Source organism: Sus scrofa, chromosome 14 (assembly GCF_054392235.1).
Source record: "Sus scrofa isolate SSC_HxYL_T2T_F1_AM1 chromosome 14, Sscrofa_HxYL_maternal_Yorkshire_Landrace_v2.0, whole genome shotgun sequence".
NCBI lineage: Eukaryota > Metazoa > Chordata > Mammalia > Artiodactyla > Suidae > Sus > Sus scrofa.
The window spans coordinates 134,502,482-134,527,085 of NC_139396.1; the positions used below are offsets into that span (position 1 = coordinate 134,502,482).

The following is a 24,604-nucleotide window of genomic DNA, read 5'->3' on the forward strand; positions in this document are numbered from 1 at the left end:
GGGTCCTGACCCTTGCTGTGGCCCCCCCACCCCCACCCCCACCCTCACCCCCATCCCTGCCTGGACACTGGGGCTTACCCAGCACTTTGCTTGCCAGCCTCCCCGTGTCTCAGTGTTACTTCATCAGGGTGAGCAAGCCTATGTGCAAGTGAGTGGGGTTACAATGTGAGTCAAAGAGAAAGGGGTCATGAGTAGAAGCAGTGCTTGAGAGCTGCGTGAGTGTGTAAGAAGGAGTGCAAGACGGTGTGTGTGAGCTAAGTGGTGTGTGAGGTTTGAGGGAAAACTTTGACAAAGGTGTGAGAGATGTAAATTCCAGATTGGGGGAGCACAAAGCGCAAGTCGGTCTTTGACCAGGGATGAAAGCACGAGTGTGCTTGGAGAGGGTGTGAGTCTCAAGGTCCAAGAGACTTGCAGTGAGAGGACCAGGAGCCTGTGGAATCCTCTGGTTCAAAGAGGCGGGCATGTGAGCGTGGCCTGAGCTGGGAGAGAGCTGGTCATTCTCCCTTTCCTCGGGGCCTGTGTTATCTCCTTAAGGCAAAGGGGCCAGGACTTTTTCCTTTTTTTTCTAAGAAGGAAGGAAGGGAGGGATCAAAGAAAGAAGGAAGGAAGGAAGGGAGGGAGGGAAGGAGGAAGGAGGGGAGGGAGGGAGGAAGGAAGAAAAAGAGACAGAAGGAAGGAAAAGGAAGAAAAAAATATTTAAATTTATTTGGAGCAGGAGAGGCTTGTGAGGGGTTTAGTGAGCAGTTCCACTATGTATTGGTGACAGGGCACAGCTATGTGGCCCGAAAGAAAGTTGGGGTGTGTCTGAAGGAATCTTGGAAACTGGGGCTGAGACCCGGGGGTGTGTGGCAGGCTGGAGGAGAGAGAGCGTAAGATGGGGCGAGCGCGCAGGAAGGGACACAGCACAAAGTTGGGGAACGCGTAAGAGTGGAGACGCCCCTGCGTGTAAGGCGGTCGACTGACTGGGAGCGAGTGACAGTGAAGAAGAGGGGGTGGGGTGAGAGGCTGTGCCGGCTTCTAGGCTGGGATTCGGTCTCCGGGCGCCTGCGGCGGCGGCGCGGTGGTGGCTCGCCTACGGCTGGCTCGGGGCCCGGGTGCGTGTGCACGCGTGTGCGCGGGGCGGAGAGCCCGGGCTCCCGGGCGCGTGGCTGTGCCTCGGCGCGGCCGGCTGGGTGAGCGCGGGCGCGAGCGGAGCGCACGGCGGAGGCGGCGGGCAGCCCGGGTTATCTGAGCCGCTCGGTCTTGGGTGGCTGCGCCCAGATCTCCGGGCGGCGGCGGCCAAGGCGAGACGCGCTGTCGGGCCGCTGCGGAGCCAAGAAGCGAGACCCAGGCCCTGACGGCAGCGGCGGGGAGCAGAGCATGGAACAGCGCGCGGGCCGGGCAGGTAAGAGCCGGGAGGAAGGTCCCTTTGGCGCCACAGGCAAGAGGGGTGACCGAGGGGGATGGGGGCGGCCGAGCCGAGGGACTCCATCCGTCTTTCATGCCGTGCTTGCCCCGTGGGCGGTGGGCCTGGGGACTCGGGCTCTTCGGCCTTTTTCCCACTGCTGAGGCCTCCTGGCCTTCCCTACCAGTGTCCACCAAATCGACTAAAAACTTTCCACCCAGAAAACGCGAGTTTTACAACTTCTCCTGGTCTCTTTGCAGAACCTGGATTTTCCTTTCTGTTGTCGTTTTTGGACTCCATCTTTCCACTTTCCTCAGTGTGGAAATATTTTGCCCAACTTCCTCCAAGTTGGGAGGACCGGGAAGGCCTTAGTTTCTAGTGGGGATGGAGTGTGGGGGTCTGTGCAGGTGTGCTAGTGAGTGGGTACGTGCTCTGTGCACACGTCTGTGTGCACACTTGTGAGGGTCTTGTGTATTTGAGTGTGAACCAAAGTATAAGCACCGGTGTAGATAACACGTGTGGAGAGAAGGCCACTCCCCAAATAAACACCTCAAAGGAGGCCTGGGGCAAGGGGAGGGATGGCTGGCCCCAGGGGACCCAGAGGAGAATCAGAAGCTGCTTACCCAAAGGGCTAAGGGAATGGAGGGCTGCACTGGAGCCATCCCTCCTTCTCTTTCTCCCTCTCTCTCTCCCCCCATCCCCTACCTCCAGGCCTGCCAACTCCCCTTGTCTGCCCACTAGGTGTCCTGGTGTAGCAAAGGGGTGGTAAGCCAGGGACACAAGTTTAGTTTTAGGTTGTGGGGAGGAAGAGGGTTGCATCAGGTTCCCAAGAGCTTTTCAAATAAGGCCACAGAGGTCAAGGACTAACTCCAGGCCCTTTTTGCCTCACTCCTCTCCTTCCCCAAATCACCTTCCTCCCCTCCTACCCTACCCTCATCCCCCACCAACTCAGGTTCTAGTTCTTTCAGCTGGTAATTCAGTTTCCACCCTCAGCACTGCCTTTCCTGTAGCTTCTTGGCCTAGTCCCTGGGCTGCCTCTATTTCCCCTGGGGGGGGCCTTGTCCCCACTGGAGAACCTGGGCCCCCAGGAGTGTCAACTGTGGCCTCCAGGGCTTTTAGGGCTCTGGGCCACCCCTCTGCACCAGAGGTTTAAGTAGGGAGATCAATAGCAAACAGTTGTAATGATCTAATTAATTATGGCAAAATTAAAAGCGAGTACAAAATCAATCTCTGATGGTGTTGAAGATGGAATTCAATTGAGAGCCCATCTGTGCACCCCCTCGACCGTATAAATATGCAGCCCAAGGACAGACCTAATGGCTGGGCCTTCCTGAGAACCTCTTTCCGCCTTTCTTCCTCTCCTGCACAGGGCTTGTCTCTCTCTCATTCTGTCTGAATCTATTTATTTTGCCTCCTGCTGGCTCCTGCCCCCACCCCTCCTTCCTTCCCCATCCTGTCTGCTCAGGCTCCCGACACTCCCACTTTTCCATTTTGCCTCTTGGAAGGTGGCTCTCCCTGCCTGGTGTGGGGACCGGATTCCCAGTCCCAGCAAAGCTCCCATTTGATGCAGCCTGTCTCCCTCCCCAGCACCGCAGGGAAGAAGGCAGAGTGGTGGGGGCCGTTCTGGAGCACCTGTCAGGGCCCTCATCCGAAGTTGCCTGGTGTGAGGGACACTCCACAAGGGACGAGGGCGCAGACCCAGGGGCGCCTGCGCCTACCTGCGTCTGCCCGGGGAGCGGCTCTCTCGGCTCTTGGGCCCGGCGGCCAGCCGGGAGGATGGCAGCGTGCGGCACAGCATTTCCCTTCCCCCCTTTCCCGACTTTTGCCTGGGCGGGAATCACACTCTCACCGCTTCAGCTTGGGGAAGGGTGAGGGGGGAGCTGCGGACTTGGGCTGGAGGCAGGGCTGGATCCGAGAGAAGGAAACCGCTGTTCCTTCCAAGCTGCCTTCTCTTTCTCTTTTCACCGCCCCTCCGGCTCCTCGGCCCTCACCATCTTCTTACCCACGTCTGGCGGTGCACTGCTCCCCCTGGACCCCGCATCCCCTAGAGGGCCCCTGCACTGCTTTGGCCCCATCCAGCTAGTTCAAAATGAAAATGACATGCACCCGAGCGAGCCAGCTCAGTGGACGCCCTGGCGCAACCGCCGCAGCCGGGTTTGCGAAGGAAGCGGGTTTTATTTAGTCTTACGGAGCCTGTTCCAGAACAGCAAAGACCATCAGGAAAACGCAAGCGAAGGGGGAAGGGGAGAGAATCAGCTACCAGGTCAGTTGTGGTCTTTGACTATCGAGGCCTCAACTCCTAAAATCCTGAAAAGGAGTCCTTTTTGTTTTCTTTTTGATGTCCTTCCTTTTACTCCACTGGTGTGTTCCAGCTGTCCCTATGGCTCCCTGTCCCTGGTCCCCTGCCTCTCCCTCCTGGGACCTTGAGCCCACACTAAGTTCCCAGGGATCTCTCTGCACAGGGAGACCCCTCCCACTCCCCATAGTCCTGCAGCCGCCCGCTGGGCCCTCAGGCCTGGGGGAGACACAGCCCCACGCCTCCCCGCCCTCTTTTGCCAGGCCTCCTCACCCTATTATTAATTGCTGTGTTGACCTGCAGGATTGATTGGCGGCCCCGCTGGAAGAGGCTGCGGAGGCCTTGGCCTCGGTTGCAGCCTCGGCTGAGAGCAGAGGGAGGAGGGGGAGGTGCTGATATGGGTCCTGAGCTCCTATCTCAGCCCTGCCTGGGACACAGCTGTTGCCTAGACACCCACTCCACCCCCCTCACACACACCTTTACACACCCTCACAACATTCAGACACTCACACGATCCCTTCACCCCCAAAGAGACACATCAGAAATTCTCCTTAACTGATTTAGAAATTGAAAGAGGCTCCTTCCCTCCATTAGACAGTTACTTCACTATTTGTTATCCTCGGGTCTAGACCTCATGGCTGGCCAGTCCAGACGTAGCCGGGCGAACTACTGCGACCTGGGCTTTTTTACCACCGAGATTTCCTTTGCCTCTTTTCCCCCTAGGGACAGTTGCAGAAAGTTAAGAAATAATCTTGGATGCGGGTGGCCCTTAAAGTCACAAATCAAAGCACTTTTTTCCAGAAAGATCCCTCGCCCTGACTCTTGAGGGATTCATTTCAACTCTTTTGTTTCAAGTTCGGGGGATGGATGGCTCTGAACCGCGAAGGGTGGAGGGCGGAGGTTTGCAGCCGCCTGGGGCAGGGCTCTAACCGGACAGCGAAGTCTCTCCCCCTTCCCACCCCTCCCCCTTCCCACCCCTCCCCCACATGCCTAAACCCTATCGGGCGCGTGTACACACACACACACACACACACACACACACACACACACACACACTGCCCCATCCCAGGCCACAGGCCCGCGGGCCAGGAACCTAAGCGAGGTTGAGCCCCCGGGAAGTCCCGGCTCCAGGCTGGGGTGGGAGGAGGCAGCAGAAGTAGGCGAACCTCGGCCGGTCTCCAGAGAGACCCCTCTACCTCGGTTCTCTCCCCGTCTCACCAGCCCCTCTCCTCCACGATCCCAACTTCCCTTCGCTCCAGTCCTTTGTCTCTGGCGACTCCGGCGCAGAGCAGCCTGTCCCCCCTCTGGGCGGCCCTGCCCCTCGCTTCCAGTTTGGCTGGCGGGGCTCCCCCTGCCTTACCCGCTCCCGGCTCTGGCGCGTTCTCCGCCTGCTCCTCACATCCGCACAGCTGCTGAGAGAGGAGGCAGAGAGGGCGGTCGCGCCGCGGACCGATCCGAGAGAGATTTGGTGCTTGCTCGCAACTCCAGGAAAACTCAGCCCGCCGGGGCTCTCCCGCCCCTCTCCAACTACTCCGCAGCGCCAAGGAGCCGCGCGCCCGCGCCCGCGCTGGCCCCTGCCTTTCCTCGTGCATTGGCGGTGGTTATTTCGCGTCCCCTGGTCTGCCCAGCATCTGAAGTTGAACTCCGCCCGCCCTGTATTCCGTCCCCTTTCGGCTGCCCCTGGCCACCGCCTGCCTCCTTCCTCCGCACCCCCCTTCCTTGCAGTGGCGGTGGAGGGTGGCGGTGGAGGGTAGCGCTGGGGACGTCCGAAGCCCGCCGGCACCTCTCCCTCCATCAGCCAAGACCTGGCTGAGAAAAGGGTTAATCCTTGCTCCCTACGGACCCTCAGCCTCATTGGGATCCTCTCACCTTTGGGAACGAAGGGAAGAGGCAGTTGGCCAGGTGGAGACCTCGACTTTGCCCAAAGCAGCCTCTTCAGGCCTTCCAGAGATAGATGCTTTCACAGGTCCCTCAGCACCCCTTTCACGGCTCTTTCTTATTCTGTTCTCTCCCCTCTTCCACACCTCTCCCCACCTCTCATCTCCACTCTGGCTTGGGCAGGTTGACTGAAGGTCCTGGGAGGACCAACTTTCTTTGTTTGGAACCAAACTGGAAGGGGATTTCCTTTCCCAAGTCTCTACCAACAGTCCTGCTCCTCCCAATGGTTGTGGCCCAAAGGGGACTGCATCAATTAACCTGGCTGTCCAGGGAGGGGTGCTATTTAACTGATCCTCTAGCAGGCATGGTGGTGCCGTGGGCTGAGGGGCACAGGAAGAAGTGGGAATGGAAGAACGGCGGGAAAGAGAGAGGGGGCAGAGTGATAAACAAGGACAGGGTGTGGTAGTCAACAGAAGGAAACAAAAAATCCGAAGAGGAGGAACACAGGAAGGAAGGCAGCAAGGAATCCTCTAGTTAACTTTATAGGGTAGAAGTTGGATGGAAAAACCACCCCTTGCCCCGCCTACATGCCCAAATTCTTCCTTTTCCTCTTTGTGCAAGGTTACGACGGGTTCAGAAAGTTATGCACTCCTTCCTTAACCTACCATAGAAATGTTTGGTTTTTAGAAAGCTTTCCTATTGGCCAGCTCCATGGAGAGGCAAAACAGGTGTAAACATCCCTATTTTACAGGTAAGAAAACTAAGGTTCAGAGAGGCAAAGGGATGGCTCTTGCTCCTTCCCTGGGCTTTGGTGTGAGTGGCCCCTTTAGCCGTGCAGAGATCCATAAGTGTAGGGGGAGGAAGGGTGTGTCCAGGTATGAGCCCGGAGTGCCAGGGCCTCATTGGGCCTCTTGCCCCCCACCTCCTCCTGGCTAGTTTCTGTCGGATAGAGCCCTCCCCTCTCACCCTATAGACTTGCTGGCCCAGTGTCTCCTGGGTTGACAAATTTTTTTTGGCTCCTGAGTCCGAGGGCCCACCGGCAGCAGCCACCTGACAGGCCCGTGCCACTAAGAGGCCGCTTTGGTGGCCAAGTGGCTTGCATTGTCGTTTCCCCTCAATGGGGCTGCGAAGGGCTGGCAGGTCGCTAGGACCGATTGTGAAGAGCAGCCGGGTTAAAGGGGGAGGGGCCGGGAGGATAAAGGCGCAGCACGTGCGCGGGGCCTTCACAGGACCCACAGACCCGGAGCGGGGGGAGCAGGCGGGGCCGGCTGGGAGTCAGGCCCCCTGGGCTTCATGCAGGGAACCCAAATATTGGGAACAAAAGCAGGAAAAGAAGAGTGAGAGCAGAGGGAGGGAGGGAGCAAGGGGAGTAGCGAGGAAGCAGAAATTAGGGGGTCTTAGATGAAAAAAAAAAAAAGAAAGTAGCTTTAGGGGGAATGTGCCGTGGAGTGTGAAATTGCAGCCCATGGTGCTCCATATTGTACCAGAAGCTCTTCCAAAAAAAAAAAAAAAAAAAAAAAAAAACACCATCCTCCAACGTGACCAGAGGGCTAGGAAGGGGGAGGGGCGGGGAGAGAATGGGGAGGAGGAGGAGGGGAAAGGGCCGGGCTGGAGCCGATCTGGCCAGGCTGGAGACGGGGCCAGGGTGCAGGCTCCGTCTTCTTGGGACCTGGTTGTAGAGGGGATGCACCCCTGGGTACGCGCAGGGACCCTGGGGGCGAGTGGGCCGAGGCTGTCTGGGACTTGGATTGTCAGATGAACTTTTTTTTCTTCTCTGTTTCTTTTGTGTGCGTGCGTGCGTGCGTGTGTGTGTGTGTGTGTGTGTGTGTGTGTGTGTGATGGTGGCAACTTCCAAAACTGGGATTAATTCAGAAAAGGAGCCTGGCTGCCGAGCTTCTGTGCTACTGTACCCTCCTCTCTTCCCTCCTCCGTTTCTGCTTTTCTTCCCTTTGGACTAGTTTCTCCCCCCTTGGTTCTAAACAGCTTTTCCCCCCTGAACTTTAATGCATTTAATTTGGTCCACGCTGTGGGGAGCATTTCCTAGGGAGATACATTTAATTTCGGAATTTCTAATCCCCTCCCTCAGAGCCCTGGCCCGGGTTCCCCTTTCCACTCCCCAGGTGGTAGAAGGAGGAAGGCTGGCCCAGGCTCTGGGGGAGGGGCATGACTGGGAAGCTCCTGGGACCCCCGGGACCCCCCCCTCCAAGGCTCTGCAACCCCACTGCAGTTGAGCCGCCTTCCCAGACTGCTCGAGGTCAGGAGCCTGGGCCCCAGGTCAGGGCCCAGCCTGCAGAGGGGAGGCAGCCAAGCCTCTGCCTTTCCTTGCTCAGGCAGAGAGCGCTGGGCCAGGGAACGAAAAGATGGAAAAAGGAGCAGAAGGATCACACAGGGAGAGGGTGCAAATGGGAGCATCGGACAGGGTTCGTGCCATACTTCACTTAAAGCATTGCCCAGAAATGCAATTGGGAGCTCAGGGTGCTAATCGTGCTCGAGTTGGCTTGGGGCACCTTTACGTGTTTATACTGGGGGGGGGGGAGAGGAGCTCAATAGGGATCACCACTTCCTGGACCCCAACGCCCGACAGAGCAGGCCTGGGATGGCCGGAGAGCCAGGCAGCTAGAGCTCAGCAGCAAGGAAGGAGGCAAGGGCAGGGGCACCGGGCACCAGGCGAGCCTGGCAGGCAAGGGAGCACAGAGAAGGCGAAAGGACGGAGATCCACAAGGAAGATTTATTGGGCAGATCAGATGCACAGAGGCAGCTAATGAAGCAAATCCCGAGATGGGTATCAGAGCAACTCCCCAAAAGTTTATTTGCCTTTAAATTTCCGCAGGGAGGCGGGCGCCTTGTTTGAAGTGTAAATGCCCCTAGGTTGGGGGGTGGAAGGGCCGCTTTGAAAACACCAGAGAGAAAAGGTTCATTTAGAGGCAGACGGGAAAAGCAACCAACCCTGACAGGTCGGAGCCCGGGTTGTGTTTGGGGTTGGGTTGTTTTCTTTCTTTCTCTTTCTCTTTCTTTTCCTCTTTCCTCTTCTTTCTTCTTCCCCCCTTTCCCTTTCTGGCTTTTTTTTTTCTCCTCTACTAAAATCAGAAGAAGAAGAAGAAAGGGAAGAACAGAAAAGGGAGCATCAGTGGGAGAGGCCAGCACCTCTGAAGAGAAATCTGTGAGCCAGCCCTTCAGCCTGGAGCCCTGGGAGAAGGCAGAGTCTTGGCTAAAAGGGTTTCTAATCATCAGGGAGCATTTCTCTTTGATTTCTCAAAAACCATGATCAGGCTGGAGCCAAGGAGGAAGCTGCCAGGGGCTGGCTTGGAGGAGGTTGTGTGTCCATGGAGCAGTGCTGGGAAAAGTGTCCCAGGAGTAGGGGAGAGTAGGATTCTGGATTCTTAGGGGCTACCTGAGAATTGGACTGTCATGGAAAGGTCTTCACTCCTCAGGGGGTACATGAGGAATATAGGTGTGTGAGTGCAACTTTCAACACACTTTGTGCATTAAGTCCCATTCTGTACAAAACATGAACATCTCTCCTGCCTGGCATGTAAATACACCTATTATCTGCACCCACGCTTCATAGTATGTGTAACCTTGGGGTATGTCTAGCTGGTTCTAGAAAAATCTGTGAGTCTGGTGTGTGGACAGGCGTTCCGCCTAAAGTCCTGCTTTCCAAGAGTTCAGACTTCCTAAGGTAATTTCCTAGACAAACATGTGGAGACCTGGGGCAAATGACTTCTTTAGTTCTGAGCTGCTCTCAGTAAGGACCCTTCCTCTTCATGCCATCCCCTCGCCCCAGTCCGGGGTTCATTACCTTTCTGAAAGGAGCCCAAAGCCGTACTACTTGAGAGCCCCTTCCTCCCAGGCCCGGGAGCCTTTTCCTTCAGGCTGCCGGAACTGTTTTCCTTTTTCGCTCCCAACACCAAGTTAGTGCGTGTTCGTGGGGCTGTGAGGCCAAAGCAAACCCGGGAGCGCCATCTGCAGGTCTAGAAAGGAAGAGACTGACCTTCGGGGCTGGCCCCAGAGCCTTCCACCTCCTGCCCAAGGGAAACAGCTTGGCTGCCCAGGGGTAGTAGGGGTGGGGGCTGGGGGAGAGGGGGCAAGGGGGGGAGGGCATTTTTTCCTTCCAGAAGTTACTCCGCAGATGGCTTAGGCGGATTGGGCTCCGAAGGATCCAGGAAGAAGGGCAAATGCCAGGATCCCAGCAGATCTGGCCCCGCTAATGAGTGCCAGGCTGGGAACCCCGTCGGGCTGAACCTGTCCCGGGCCCCGCCCGAGGAAGAAGGGCGCTCTGAAAACCCGGGTGCAAGAGGCCCTGTAGGAGTTTCCTCCTGGCTGAGTCGGGCGCGTTCAGCTCCCAACCTAGCTGCTGCCTAGGCTCCGGCCAGAGGGACAGTGGCGCGAGTCCGCGGCGCTTCGGAGAACGCCAGGCTCGGCAGGCAGAGGCCAGAGGAGTCGCCTCAAGTCCGGGCGTCAGGAGCACTGCGCCGGCTTCCCAGAGCTGCCCTCTCGCAGACCCAGGAAGCGGGAGGGAGGGAGCGAAGGAGGGAGAGAGAGTTAAAACATCAGCTGAAGTGCCAAGATGATTTATGAGACGAGGGAAAATATTTCATAAAGATCTCCCGGATATTCTGTACTTAACCAGTTAGGAGACAAAGGGCTTCTCCTGCCTGGTGTGTGCGAAAGGACCTGAGCGAGAGAGGGAGCGAGTGCGGACCAGGGCTGCGGAGGCTGGGCGGGCGGCTCCGGGCAGGAGCGGGGGCCGGCCAAGCGCGCAGAGCCTCCTGCGCGAGCTCCGGATCCGCCAAGCTGGCAGCGGGCGGCGCTCAGCCTCGTTCTCAGCCTCTTCTCCCCAGCCGGGGAGAACGAGCCGAGCCTCGGTCTCCCGCGTTCTCTGCCGCTAGCGACCAGGGGTTCTGCACCGTCTCCCCGAGCCCCCCTCCCCGGGCACCCGAAGGTCCAGGAGTTGAGGCTCCGGGGCTATCCCTCAGTCTGCTGGGTCCCACTGAGGCAGGTGGGTCTCCACTGAGGCAGGTGGGTCTCCACCGGAGGTCTCAAGCTCGATGCTAATCGAGCGTTCTGGGCTGTTCAGACCCCGTGAGGCAAAGGGACGAGGGAAGCCCTGCGCGCAGCCGCGCGTGGGACAGGAGAGGACAAACTACCGGGCACTTTGCCCCGGAATGAGAATTGGGGGTGCGTGGGTGGGAAGGTACCTCAGGAGGGAAAGGCGAAAGGGAAGGACCAGAGAGAGGAAGGAAGAACCAGGAGGAACGGAAGGGAACTCAGAACTGCGAATGGGGGCGGGGGGCAGGGGGGAGAGGACTGGGGATGCGGACTGAGCTTGGGGCCCCGTGGCTCATGCGGGCACTGGCCAGTGGATGGCAGGGCTGGGTGAGTTGGGACCGCGAGCCGGCTTCCGAGCGTGGCGCGCTCCGCGGCCCTGTGTCGTTGCCTGAATATTCATTAGACTGGTCGCTCTTTATCCTTATCTAACGTTTATCTTATCGGCGAGTTTCGTTTCTTAGTGTAGTTTTAATCCGGGCTCCCCTTCCCCCTCCCCTGGCCCGCTCCCCTCCCTCCCTCTTCCTTCGCCCGGTGCTCCCTCCCTCCCTCCCTCCCGTTTCCCCCTCCCCTGCCCTCCCCTCGCCGGCACCGGAGTGACAGGCGCGGGGCCCTCCTCGCCGAAGCTCGGGGCTCCGGCGCTGGCGAATCACAGAGTGGTGGAATCTATTGCCTTTGTCTGACAAGTCATCCATCTCCCAGCGCGGGGAGGGGGAGGGGGTCTGGAGGGGGCTTTGCAGCTTTTAGAGAGACACACACCGGGAGCCGAGGCTCCAGTCTCCGGCCGAGTCTTCTCGCAAAAGCAACCCACCTGGGGCCAGTCCAGTGCTGCCGGCGCCGCTCGGCTCCCTCCCACCCTCCCGGCCGTTCGGCCGCGGTGGCGCGCGCCTGCCTTTTCCGGGGGCGGGGGTCCGGCTCGCGCTCTCCCCTCCCGAAGGCGCCAGCTCGGACATCCCGAGGATTGCTACTTCTTTGCCAACTTCGCCAACTCACCGGCACTTGGAGCGGCTCGGCTCCCCACCCGGCGCCCTCGGGCCGCCTCTGTTTCCTCGCCTGCTCCGACCGCCGCCTCTGGATGACCGGGTTCCAGGGGAGCTGAGCGAGCCGTCTCCCCCACCCAGCCTCAGCCCTGGCCGCAGCTGCGGCGCCCGCCATGCGCCCCCAGGTCCCCCCGGCCCGGCCTGCCGCCCTAGGGCCGTTCTGCTGATCGCCCAGCCCCGCGCCCCGACGGTGGGAAGTTGCGGTCGCTGAGGTTGCAAGCTTCGGCCGGCCCGGGAGGAGTCCCCGCGGGGAGCGCAGCGCGGCGCCCCCCGCCCCCGAGCGCCCCACCGCAGCCGGGCGCCCGCTCACCGCCCCCCCCCCCCACCGTCCCTCCCTTTTCTCCTCAAGTCCTGAAGTTGAGTTTGAGAGGCGACACGGCGGCGGCGGCCGCGCTGCTCCCGCTCCTCTGCCTCCCCATGGATATGCACTGCAAAGCAGACCCCTTCTCCGCGATGCACCGTGAGTACCGGCGCCCGGCTCCTGTCCCAGCTCGGGGCTCCCCCGTCCCACCCGGACCCGTTTGGGCGCACCCCTGGCCCCCTGCGCTCAGGTCCCATCTTGGAGGCCACCCTAGCTTCTCCCGGTCCCCCTTTCGTTCTTCCGGTTTCCCTCATTTCCCAGTGTGTCTAAAGCCCCCAGTTTCTCTCCCTTCTGTCTTCTGTCACCCATACTTCTTCTACCTGCCTTCCTACCTTCCCTGGTGCCCTTCACCTTCCTTCCTTCCACCTGCTTCTTAGGTCGTGACCCTGGCTTCAGCCTCCCTATTCCCTTCCTAGCCACCCTCTTGCCCAGAGGGCTAATGGGCAGGCAGTTTTCAGGGTTTTGCGTTGTGTTTTCTATCTTCTCTCTCTTTCTCAGTTTGCCTACCCCTCTTCCCTCCCCTCATCTCTACCTTTCTCGAACTTAGAGTGCGGTTGTCCTGGAGGAGACTTCTAGTAGTGGGCTGTCTCAGTGTCAGGACAATCAGGCAGAAGAGTGTGGGGGTGGGGTGCCCCCTTCCGACCCTCTGCTCCCAGCATCTCCCGACCCTGCCAGCCTAGCCAAGGCTTCTTGGGGGCTGGTTTGAACTACTTCCTTCCTCTTCTTTTCTTTCCTACCTCCCTTCCCTCTCCTTTCCTTCTCTTTTCTTGGAGTTGAGAGTCTGAGATTGGCAGGAGTGGTCATCTTTCTCTTCCTCTCCCTGGGAGATGCTCTAAAAACAAAGAAGGGTTCCAAGGAGAAATCCAAGTCAGTGAGAGATCGCATAGAGAAGCCTTCCAGGCAGTCCCTGGGCAGAGCAAAGCTCTGCTTCTAGTTCTGGAGCCTCCTTGATGGCTTCCCACTCCCTGGTAAGGATGGTCCAGCCAGTAACCTAGCCAGGAGGTAGAAAAAGAGGGAGAAAAGGAGTGGGGGGGGGAGAACAAAAGGAAAGCAAATGCCAAAGCTGGAGAGAAAGAGAGAGAAATCAAAACAAGAGAAAGGAAAGAAAAGCAAGAAAACCGAAAGGCTGTTTCAAGGGGAAAAAAAGAAGATGAGAAAAGAAATGAAAAATAGGAAAAGAGAATTATTTTGATGAAATTTGGATTTAAGTCTAGTCATATGTCTTTAGCTTGGAAAACAGTTCAGAGATCTTTTTGCTGGCTTTTTTTTTTTTAAGGCAAATAGATTCTAAACAGAAACCTTGTCCTCCTCTGTGGATTAATAATTAAGGATGATTTGTAACTTTTCACAGGGAAACTTTTTAGACCTGGCTTGGATCTGTGCTTCAGACAAGAGAGCCCAGGAGGGACAGCTGTATTTTTCTTTAAACATATATTTAGTGTATATATAGGAGAGCTTTAAAAAAAGATACTCCTGGAATAAAATATATTTCCCTACTAATTTCCAAGCACAGGAAATCCGAGCCAGGGACCTCCGGCTACCGGCTGCCGCAGGTCTCCTAGAGCCGAGGCTAAGATCCTGGCTGCTTTTCGGAGGGACTGAAACCGGGTCCCACGCTGTCTTCGCCCAGCCCGCCGGCCTCTGCTGTCCGCTCTCCTCTCTTGATGATTCCGCCGGGATCTACTGAGTCCTGACTGCCCGCTGGGTGTCACTTCGAAACCCAAAGGGGAGCCAGGCGAGCTGAAGGTGGTCGGAGGAAGGAAGAGAGCAGGATTCAGGCTGGCAAGCGGGCGGACTGGCCGGGAAGCAGCGGCAGCCAGAGCCGGCGCCTGCGGCAGAGGCGCATTCCAGGCCCGACTCGGCGCCAGCTCTCGGCCCCAGCCCTGGACTCCCATCGTGCCACCTTCCCATCCCCACCCCAGAGACTGGGGTCGAGGGACCGGGCCCGGAGCCCGGGGAGGCTGAATTATTCATCTTTAATCTGCCCGCAGCTGCCGCCTTTTCATACCGGTAACGCGAGTTCTCTCGGGGCCTAAATTATTGATGGTCGGATTTGGAGGGAGGGGAGGGGTGAGGAGTGGGGCTAGAGATGGGGAGACTCGCATGGATGGGGGGGTAGAACAAGAGGTCTTGCCTCCCCCAGCCTCTAGATCAGAGGCCTCTCCCCAGGGGTTTTGCCGGCCCCTATTCTTGGTTCCCCACAAAGGGACCGGAGGGAAACAAGCAGGACACAAATGTCCCCGCTTTCTCCGAAAGTCACCTGAGGCCAGCAGGACAGGGGCTGCAGTCCAGTAGGACTCTGCTGCTAGAACTCTGCGCTTGGATTGCTCAGTAAATGCGGCTGCAGATTGATGGCTCTGGGTGCAGGATTTCTAGACTATTGTAAGCCAGAGAGAACGGGGCGCCTGGCAGCACCCTCAGACCTGGCATCTGGTGACCACCTCGGCTTTGAGGTTGTGAGCCTGTGCTGGAGTCAGGCTGGAGACCCAACGCCCTCCTCTTGCCCAGGAGAGCAAACGCCCTTGCTGCCAGGTATTCTGGTTGGCTGCCGAGGTCCAAAAGGTTGGAGGGACGTGCGCTGGCTCGGGCTGTCTGCACAGGGTACCCCATGAGCCTTCAACCTGCCTGGGCGACCTGCATCATGTGTCCTGGAGGTGGTGGGCCCCAAGCCCCCCCACGCAGCGCAGCAGGCGGGCGAACTCAAGCAGTCTGCGTTCTGTGGCTGCTACCGGGCACCTCTCTGCTCTCCACTACCTCCCTGTCTCCAAGCGCGGCAGACGCTGGGCCCCTGCCTCTTCTGCCTTCCCTCCTCCACTTGGCTTTCTTTGAACTTTAGACACAAGGGAGGTGAAGGGGAAATATGGCTCCCCAAATATCTAAAGATAGAAAACATAAAGGAAAGGAAAACAACCAAAAACACATGGAAAGAGGTAGGAAAACTCCAACTGAGATTTAAAATAAATACAAGGAAAGAGGTAGGGCACAAAGGGGGAGAATGTCAGGGACTTGGCCCTTCTCTGTGCTTGGAGCCCTTGGGTACAGAGTCGACCAGACCCAAACACCCCAAAATCACCGCCTCCAAGCACGCTCTGGCAACTCCCTCTTGCCTGCGGCTCAGGCGGGATCCTGCATCGCGCAGATTCCTCTCCTCTCTTTCCTGCATTCTTTCCTGCCGGCATGAATTCCCGCTTTGCTGTTTTTCCGCGTCTTCTTCCTTTTCGCTTCCCCATTCCTTCCTGCACTTTCTCCCTGGCGTCGCACCAGTCTTCAAGCCGTGTCCTTTCCTAGCTCTCCGCCCAGCATCTGTGCTTCCGCGTCTCTACGGCCCCAGCGGGTCCCAATTCCCAATCCTCCGCGTTGTGGTTGGGCAGCCATCGTTCTCTCGCGAGTCCCAGAACCTGCCCTGTCGCCCTGCCTGTTCCCTTCGCACGTCCTGGGCCGCGGACCCTGACTAATGGCCGGTCCCTGCTGTGTGTGGGGTGTTGTGTTTTTTTCTTGTCTCTCCCCAGCAGGGCACGGGGGTGTGAACCAGCTCGGGGGGGTGTTTGTGAACGGCAGGCCCCTGCCCGACGTGGTGAGGCAGCGCATCGTGGAGCTGGCCCACCAGGGTGTGCGGCCCTGCGACATCTCCCGGCAGCTGCGGGTCAGCCACGGCTGTGTCAGCAAAATCCTGGGCAGGTGAGGGCCTCCGAGCTGCCCCTGGGAGACGCCCTGGCTCCTTCCTCGGCTGGATGGCCCTGGGTCTCCAGCCGAGGGCTTGGCTAAAACTAGAGGTGGCCAGCGGGTAAGGGAGATCCCTGAGTGCGGGTATTTGGAGAGTCACTCCTTTTGGAGAAGGCGCTCAGGTGGTGACTGCAACCCCAGGCGCAAGGGTAGAGCAGAGCCATCCAGCGCCAGCCCAGCTCCAGGGTCCTCACTTGGGGGATAGCCTGATTCTGATCTTTGGAAGGGGAAAGACGGCTCTTTCCTTCAGAAGGGGGCATTGAAGGAATAGGGTGGGAGGTAAAAATGGGTCCCTGAGAGGAGAAAATTGGCTTGGGGAGGTAGAAGGATGGTCCCTGTTCCCACAGGGGCTCTGTGCTCAGTGAAAAGGGGCTGGAGTGGTATCTTAGCCCTGGTCCAGCCGCGAGGCCTCCAAGAGCTGATCCTCCTGCTCTTCCCAAATGAAAAGCCAGGCTTCTGCTCCCAGGGTACCTAGTCCAGCTGACGTGTGCGCATCCCCTGGTTTGACCACCTCCTGGGAGGGAGCGGTCCTGTTGCCCTCCCTCCCATTCTCCGTTCTCCGTTCTCCGTTCTCTGCTGCGGCCCTGCCCTAGCCACACGGACTCTGGAAGCTGGCTCGGACCGGCTGGGCCTTTCCCTTCGCTCTGCTGCCTCGGGCGGGAGAGTGGCTCAGCGGCTCCGGAGCCCGCAGCCCCCCGCTGTCCCTGCCACTGCCTGCCTCTTGCTGACCCCCGCCGGCCTTCCCGGCGCAGGTACTACGAGACCGGCAGCATCAAGCCTGGCGTGATCGGCGGCTCCAAGCCCAAAGTGGCAACGCCCAAAGTTGTGGACAAGATTGCTGAATACAAGCGACAGAACCCTACTATGTTCGCCTGGGAGATCCGGGACAGGCTCCTGGCAGAGGGCATCTGTGACAACGACACGGTACCCAGCGTCTCTTCCATCAACAGGTGAGCAAGCCACACGGGGCTGCAGGGTGGGGTGCCAGCGTCCCGAACCAGCCCAGCAGATCTGGTCTCCGCTGCTCTTTCTCCAGCTTCCGCCCTTGCTTCCCACTCCCCATCCCCAAGTCCTTTGGGAGGGGACCTGGAAGGCAGAGAGAGGCAGACAGAGCTCAGGGCTGGGTATTCCCTGCCAGGCTTCTCCCGCCGGCATCCTGGAAATGAATCCAAGTGTTTGTGGTAATTAAGACTCCAAGATTACGCGCCTCGGTATCTAGAGACAATCACAGCCCACAGCCGAAGCCTTTAAAATGACCAGTGCCTATTCATCACCTCCAAAGAGACTTCCCTTTCTACCGGCATGCTCCCTTCCCCAGGGGCAGCTGCCTCTCCTGGCTCCCCTACCCTCCCTGCCCACTCCCACAGAGCTGACCTCCTGGAAGCCCAGCCTCGCTGGCCTGCTCCACACAAATTTCTGGCCTCCTCGCACCAGTATCCGGGCCGCAGAGCAAACGCCAGCCCCCAGCCAGCAATGGGCAGGGAGTAGAGAAGCTGGACCAAGAGTGGGATGCCAGGTTGGGAGGGAGAACCCTGGACCCTAAGGCTAAACTTAAGGAGATGCCTCCAATCACTAAGATGCCAGAGTCCAGGACGAAGGCTGTGCTGATGACAGGCTTAGGCACATGGGACAACTTGATACATAGTAGCACCAAATAGTCGGTTCCTGAGCCACTCCAGCGTGTTCCCTGGGACAAGTGCACATGCCAAGGGCGTGTCCCCTGCCAGTGTGCACATGTAGGGGGCACCCACGTAAAAATAGCACATGGACACAGGAACCCAGGATGGCTTCCACGTCACAGAACTATACAACCCCACATGGGCAGAGGCCCTGTGCAAGTTTCAGACAGTTTTGGTTGGCTTTTCAACCCCTGCCCCTACCCCGCCCCCTGCATTTTAAGACAAATCCTCAAATGAGAAGGTTGAGGGTTTCATACCCTTGTTTTTCTTTACACCCTTCTTAGGCTCATTATGAGGATAACTAATAATTCAGGTGATGCCTTTTTCTGAAACTGGCATCAGGTATCAAGGGTTTTTTTTTTTTAATATTTTGCAAATGATATGGAATTATCCCAAATCGTCCTGAAAACAGCAGGTAAAATTAGCTGGTAGAATGTACCTTGGCTAAAAGAAGATTCCCTCTGCCACACTCGTGCTGTAACGTACTGCGAGGCGACCCCAGAAATTATCCCAGTGTGTGCCATCTGTATTAAAATGGTTATTCAGTTATGAACAGGGTAACATAATACTGATCAGCTAATTATACACCCTCCGAAAACCCTCCAGCTCCCTGGGCCTGGTTCAGCTAGGTATTGAAAACACTGCAGCTTGACATTCAGACACCCTCCGAAGGAGCTGGAGAAAGACACCGGGTTGGTTGGGGAGAGGAATGAGTCTTTTGCATTTAAAAGCCAGAGGAGGAGGCTGGGGAAGCTTAGAGGCTGGAGCCAGAGTGGTGGTTCAGATGCCTCGCCTTCTCTCAGCCTCTAGGCTGGCTGCTGGTTCTGGAAGTGAGTTAGAACTAAGGTCATGGGAGGAGAGCAGCCCTGCCGAGGAGTAATGTTGCTGGGGCTGAGGGCTGGTGTTCTGGAGAAAATGCTTGTGCAGAAATGCTTGTGGTCAGTGATAGGATTTTCAAGCCCTTGGAGGAACCCGAGACGTATGTGGTTAAGGCCATTTGCTTCTCTTGACATGTGGAGGATTGGAGCAGTTGAGGCAGATGTGGCAGCAGACCCCTTGTCTAGCACCCCCTCTCTCCCTCCTCTCCCAACATTGTCTGAGATGTTTGGGGAGGCTGACTTATGCCAAAGTTTGGGAATGCTCTTATCCTGAAAAACCACAGAGAGCAAGGGACAGGTGACCCTAGGCTCAAACTCCGGGGGAGGAACATTCACCAGAACTGGGAGAAAGAGGAGTGAGCCAAGGGGGTGGGAGTGGGAGAAAGAGCGGCCTCGGCTTGACAGCTCTGACAGCAGCAGACTCTGCTCGGTGTGGAGCCCTACCACCAAGGGGCACAGAGGCTTCCATTGGGTGTGGAGAAACAGCCTTCCGTGGGCAGGTGTTGCTGGAGATGGCAAGGGAGTGGGAGGAGAGGCACGGGGAAGCCACCCGCAGCATGGGCAGCCAGCCCTGGGGCTGCAGCTGGGCTTCCCGGCTTGCTCAGTCAACAAGGCGCAGCTCAGGGTAGTCTCCATTTGGCTTTGGGATGGAATCCTACCGTGGCCCATGTTTTGGAAAGAATTCTGGGGCTTCCCAGTGTGCTGCCGAGCTGGGTCCCTCGCTTCATCCCTCTAGGTGCTTTGCCCTGAAGGGAGATGGTTTATCTGAGATGCAGTGCTTCACCGGAAAGCCTGCTAAAAGCGGGATTTCTGCAGGCGCTGGTGATGCCAGCAACTTTGCGGATTCTCACTCGCTGTAGGAAGAGCCTGGACATTTTCCTCTGTGCAGAGAGTGTGATGCCTCAGGGGCCAGGGTGGTTCTTGAGTTCAGAGCTTTACTGTCGGTGAGGTGCCTATTTGTGGTTAGTACTTTATAAGCATCGTGAGGAAGGGTGTGCCTGTGCCGGCCATAGGCAAGAAAGGAAGTCCATACATGCTTACCCACCTGAGCCAAATCATAAGGGTTTTCATCTTCTTCTGCCCAAAATAGAGGCTGTCACCCACACTTGAAATAAGCTGTTATGGTTATAGACAAAATTGCTTTTCATGCTTTAAAAATGGTTTTGGTTCTCTCCGATCCTGTCGCGATGTAGGCTTGACCATCCAACTCCCTCCCCCATCGGCAATCCTCATAGATAAACCTCTGTGAGCCAATGGAGTAGGTCAGGGAGGCCTCCCACCGTCACCCTCACCCCCAGAGACTACCGTCAGAGATCTGGAGGGTTGACTGGATTGCTTAGCCTGTGAGATTTATCTGACTAGCTCTTGATATTGGGTTACTGATCGCCAAGCATGGACTTGCCAGCTCTCCAGCTTGTACGCCGCTGCTGTAGAGGGTGGGTGTTTATAAACAGGTGACTTGAGATTGAAACCTGGTGTGGGAAATGGCCCAGAGGCAGGAGGGGGTGAAGGGAGCGCCACACTCCTTAAAGGGGGAAAAGTCACCTAGTTACACTGCTGAGCAATTGGCTAGGCAAGAAGGAGTTTCCTGATGATATGCCAAAGTCTTCAGGTTTGGCTCTTGCTCTGGGCAGGGAATATAGCTCCTTTGAAAGCACAGGCGCAAATTCCAGATGGAGTCTGGGGTTCCTGAAGATCCCTTGAGGGCACTGTCTTGGACTGAGCTGGCAAGAAGGCCATTACTTTCTTAACTTTTTCTGCCTGCCCTACACTTTTTGGGGATCAAGGTATTCCCAGCTCCTAGATCTTTCGAGTGGACGCTTCCAGAGTCAGTTTCCAACTGAGCACCTTCTTCCCACACCCTCTCTTAGCCTGTGTGTCTCTAAGTGAGCATATTTATTCTCCCAGCAGTGGCAGTGCTGGCTTCAAGAGGGCTCCAGCCCCAGGGCTGTTAGAGAACTCCATCTTGTGTCTTCATCAGAGGCTTGGCATTGGGCTGGCAGTGGTCTAGCTGTTCCTTCAAAGACCTTTCCATGTGAGCTGGGAGCCACTCATCCCAGCCAAGGGAATGCGGAAGACACACTCAGGGCTGGGTCTATGTCTCTCTGACACTCAGGTTCTAGAATGTTGTACCTTTGGCTCTTGGACCTGACTTGACCTGAAGCTGGACTGGAGGGGCAGCATGGCCTGCCACATCTATACCCTTGTAGCTGTTGGGTGGTCAGGGCTGGGGGTCTCTTGGCAAAGAGCCAAGGTGAGTTGGTGGATTAAGAAAAGGACTTCTCGGAGTTCCTGTTGTGGCGCAGTGGAAAGGAATTCAACTAGGAACCATGAGGTTGCGGGTTCAATCCCTGGCCTTGCTCGGTGGGTTAAGGATCTGGCATTACCCTGAGCTATGGTATAGGTCGCAGACGCAGCTCAGATCCTGCATTGCTGTAACGTAGGCCGGCAGCTGTAGCTCCAATTCAACCCCTAGCCTTGGAACCTCCACATGCCACAGGTGCTGAAAAGCAAAAAAAAAAAAAAAAAAAAAAAAAAAAAAAAAGAAAAGAAAAGAAAAGAAAAGGACTTCTCTCCATAGAGGAATGGGAGAAATAAGGACAGAGAACTTGCTTTCTGTGGCCCTGGGCCTACCACCTCAGGCCACCAATAGCAGACAGACATGTCCATTTCTAAGAATCTTTGGTCACCGGTCTAGCCCCAGAGAGTACCTCCTGGGTCGCTAGAATAACATGAGAAATAACTGCTGGCCTTCTTATTTCTTAAAATGAGCTGGAATTGTCCGCCTGAAAAGCCATTTTTGTTCCTTTAGTTATTTGAGACCTCTTGGCCAGCAGTTGTGTTGGTCTGACTATTGCCCTGTTGGCTCCTAGTGGACAGGCAGGCCACAAGAGGGCTTTCTGGTGAGAGCGATGGCCAGTTGCCCTGAGTTCTTATTTGGGCTGGCAACTCTAGGGAAGAAGGAGACAGGACAGGTGCTCCGTAACGGAAGCTCCAGTTGGGTTTTGGCGGGTGATGCGAGGAGGAAAAGAGAGGGAAAACCCTAAATAAATAAATAAATAAATAGTGTCCCAACTCTTCCGAGAACTCAATAAAACAATCACATCAAATATGAAGAGGCATAAATCTTGTGTCTGCACAGGTAACCTACTCAATTGCTTTTATTATCGCTCAGGCTGCCTCCATTTATTACCGTCCACAGCCTGGGCAGAGGAGGTTGCGTGGAGGGTGGTCTCCAGCGCAATCCTACACCCCGAGAGGCAACAATCAGCCCATACAGCCAGGGATTTCGATGGGAGCTCGGGAAGGGCCCATCTGTCTGCATGAAAACCAATCAATAACTCTGTAACCAGAGCCCTTGTCACAGGGAAATGGACAACACAACAGTTCAATACAGGGGCCACAGGGGGAATTAGCCAAGTGGAGATGGGGCCAGGCAGGGAAGGGAAGGGAAGCAGGGTGCCTGGAGGAGGGAACACTGGGGAGGGCGGGAGATGGGCCCGTGGCACAAGGGGGTGTTATTGTGTAAAGTAGGTCCAGCAGATGAGAGGCACTGGTGGAAGCTGCGGCGGTAGGAAAAGGTTGGGATGTGGACTTGTTCCAGGACACGGGGGTCGCATGACTGTATTCGTTACAGTGAATATTGTGGACCAAAACATGCTTTCAGAGAAAGAATAGCGATAGTAGTAACCAGGGCAGAAGATGAACCAACCCGCCGCTCCCAAGACCCTGCCCTCTGAGCGGGGCTCCCTCTGAGCCCACAAGGGAGTGCCCTACACCAGGGGTTCCATTGTCTGCCCTCCAGCTCCCTAGATCTCCAGCTACTCTGTAACTTTGCTTCCTAAAGCTCAGGTCCCTCCTTGGCCCTTCCTTGTTGCTACCTGCAGCAGGAATTCTTTTATTAAAAGGAAACTGTGTATGCTGGGGAGAATTTCTTTCTCACTTCCTGTTCCTTAAAAGAATGCAGGCAAGAGTGTGAACCTGGAGCGCCACTTCGCTGAATCCCTGCTGTTTCAGTGCCCCCCCACCCCAAAGTGAATTCAGATTCACCCCAGGGAAGCAGGTACAGGAGCAGCTGTGTCCGGGGTGGCTCACCCAGCCATGTGTGAGCCCAAGAAAGAGAGAAGGGCCTCTGGGAGATCTGAGGAGCAAGAAAGTGTCTCCCAGCCAGTGCCCAAATAACAAATGTTAAACACGTGGAAAATTAAATCACCGTGGGTTTATCTGTCTACCACTAAGCTACTGGGTTGAAATGTTTTTCTCCTGTTGAACAGGTTTTTTGTTTTGGGGTCTCAAGGTGCAGCTTGAATATATTCATGATGGTTTATGGGCATAGAGGTTGATGTCTCCAGGGTATGTGGAGGTGTGTGTGTCTGTGCCTGCCTGCGTCTGCTTTTAGATAAGGCTCTGAGGCCAAGTGGGAGAACAGGGAAGGCCCACAGGGTGTGACCTGCAGTCACAGACAAAGGCTGGACGTCTTGTCCTTGAGACCATCCAATCCATCAGCCAAGCAGTCATTGGGCCTTTGGGCAGCAGTGATAGAGCTGAGCGGAAGCGTCCTCGTTTCATAATTTGGGAAAACTGGGACCAAATTTTTCTTCAATTGTTATTTGCACCATAGCACTCCATAGTCTAGTTAGCCCCCAAGAAGAGGGGCTTGGCTGCAGTGATGCCACCTTGGTGATGGAGAGCTGTGTGAGCCACTGTCCATCTTCGCTTGGGTCCCAGCTCTATTGACAGAGAACTAGTTAGGGACCAACTGCAGAAGCAGCCGTGAAAGTGCTCTTCCCTGTGCATCCCTTTCTGCAGAGATCTGGTAGAGCGGCCCACCAAGGGACCTGCAGGTCCTCCCAGCACGTGGCCTGGCAGCAGCACGGAGACATGGTCATTGGCAGAGCTCTCCAAAGGGCCAGGCCCCAGACCCAACCTCTAGATCCTTCCCCAATAATCCGGATACTGGGGAAATAAGGAAGAAGATGGGTTTAAGAAACACATAGCCTGGGAGTTCCCATCGTGGCACAGTGGATGAGGTTGCGGGTTCGATCCCTGGCCTTGCCTAGTGGGTTGGGGATCCGGCATTGCCGTGAGCTGTGGTGTAGGTTGCAGATGAGGCTCGGATCCCTCATTACTGTGGCTCTGGTATAGGCCGGCGTCTACAGCTCCCATTAGACCCCCTAGCCTGGGAACCTCCATATGCTGCAGATGTAGCCCTAGCAAAGGCAAAAAGAAAAAGAGAAAGAAACACATAGCCTGGAACTGGAGAAGGCTTGGACCTCAGGCAGGTCATGATGGCAGAGGCGGGTGCTTGGGGTCTTCTGGGGAGGGGTGGGCATAGGGGAGCTGTTGGGGGTGTGGAAAACAAGAGGAGGATAACCTGGGACTGAAGGAGGAGAAGCAAGGCCCTGTATAGACCTGGGGACTCTCGGGTGGGAGACAGGGCATATAGCAGGGAGACGAGGAGGCCACAGAGCCAGGCTCCTCTTGGAGCTCATCTTCAACAGCCACAAAAATAACTGGACTCTTTCTTTTGGTTTTGAGCAATACCGTGATAAGAAGATATTTTGTGTTTTTCATAGAGAGGGGCAGAGTCATTGGCATTTGAGAGATGCTCAGATGTATTGTTGGGCTGTGGGGGGAGGAAGGTAGTGCCCCAAAGTCCAGACCGGCAAGTCATGTGTTAGCGGGGATGCCATGTGGCTGCAGGGGTCATGAGCACAGATGCCTCTGGGCCCCCAGCAGGGAAGGTCAGTGGGAGAGGCTACAGAGCCTGAGACCGAAAAGGTGAGAGCTGAACAAAACAGGAGCCTGGAGTGTGCGGGCCCAGCCTAGAGGCAGTAAGAGTTTGTTTTTAAAAACCTTGTGCTAGTTAGTCTGATAAAACACATCTCCAGGCCTGATGCAGTTCCATGGGCCAGTGGTCTGCAGCCTCAGGTCTGTGTAGCTGGACCTAACTTATCTCTCTGCTTCAGACCAGAGCAGTAATCTCAGTGCCAGGACAGGGAATGTGACATTTCCAGAAGCCCCCAAGGAAGGGAAGTGGGGGAGAGGCGTAACTCGCCAAAGCGGGGCGGAGGGGAGATGTGCATGGAAGTGGGGAAGGAGGTGATGGGGCTGCGAGGTGGAAGGGAGAGGCCTGGAGCTGGCTCTGCCTGGGCAGCTTGCCTGGAGCTGGAGCCTAGGAAAAGCTTTCGGGGAACCAGAGCTCTGGGCTGCTGGTAGAGCAGGCTGGCGGGGCTGCCCCCGGGAGAGGCTCAGAAGGTTGTCAAGGAGAAAAAGAGGAGGTCAGCCAAAGAGGAGAAAGGTGGCAGAGCAAAGGAAG

General features: G+C 56.6%; 1 protein-coding gene and 1 pseudogene across 20 annotated transcripts in view; one reads left to right on the forward strand and one right to left on the reverse strand.

Annotated features, from left to right (window-relative positions):
* The first annotated feature begins 405 nt into the window (after nucleotides 1–405).
* PAX2 (paired box 2) overlaps nucleotides 406–24,604 on the forward strand; it is a 92,603-nt gene continuing 68,404 nt past the window's right edge. For 4 of the 20 annotated variants that reach the window (XM_003359329.5, XM_005671388.4, XM_003359330.5 and 1 more), the window contains exons 1-4: nucleotides 975–1,384; nucleotides 11,994–12,104; nucleotides 15,515–15,683; nucleotides 16,481–16,678. In XM_003359329.5, coding sequence (XP_003359377.4) covers nucleotides 1,360–1,384; nucleotides 11,994–12,104; nucleotides 15,515–15,683; nucleotides 16,481–16,678 — 503 coding nt within the window. In that variant the 5' untranslated portion in view covers nucleotides 975–1,359. Of the gene's footprint in view, nucleotides 490–974; nucleotides 1,385–9,671; nucleotides 10,578–11,376; nucleotides 11,482–11,903; nucleotides 12,105–12,689; nucleotides 15,684–16,480; nucleotides 16,679–24,604 lie in introns of those variants that run through there. The other 16 variants (XM_021072681.2, XM_013983669.3, XM_021072682.2 and 13 more) reach the window with 12 other exon arrangements.
* LOC146397024 (uncharacterized) lies at nucleotides 8,182–11,759 on the reverse strand (annotated as a pseudogene).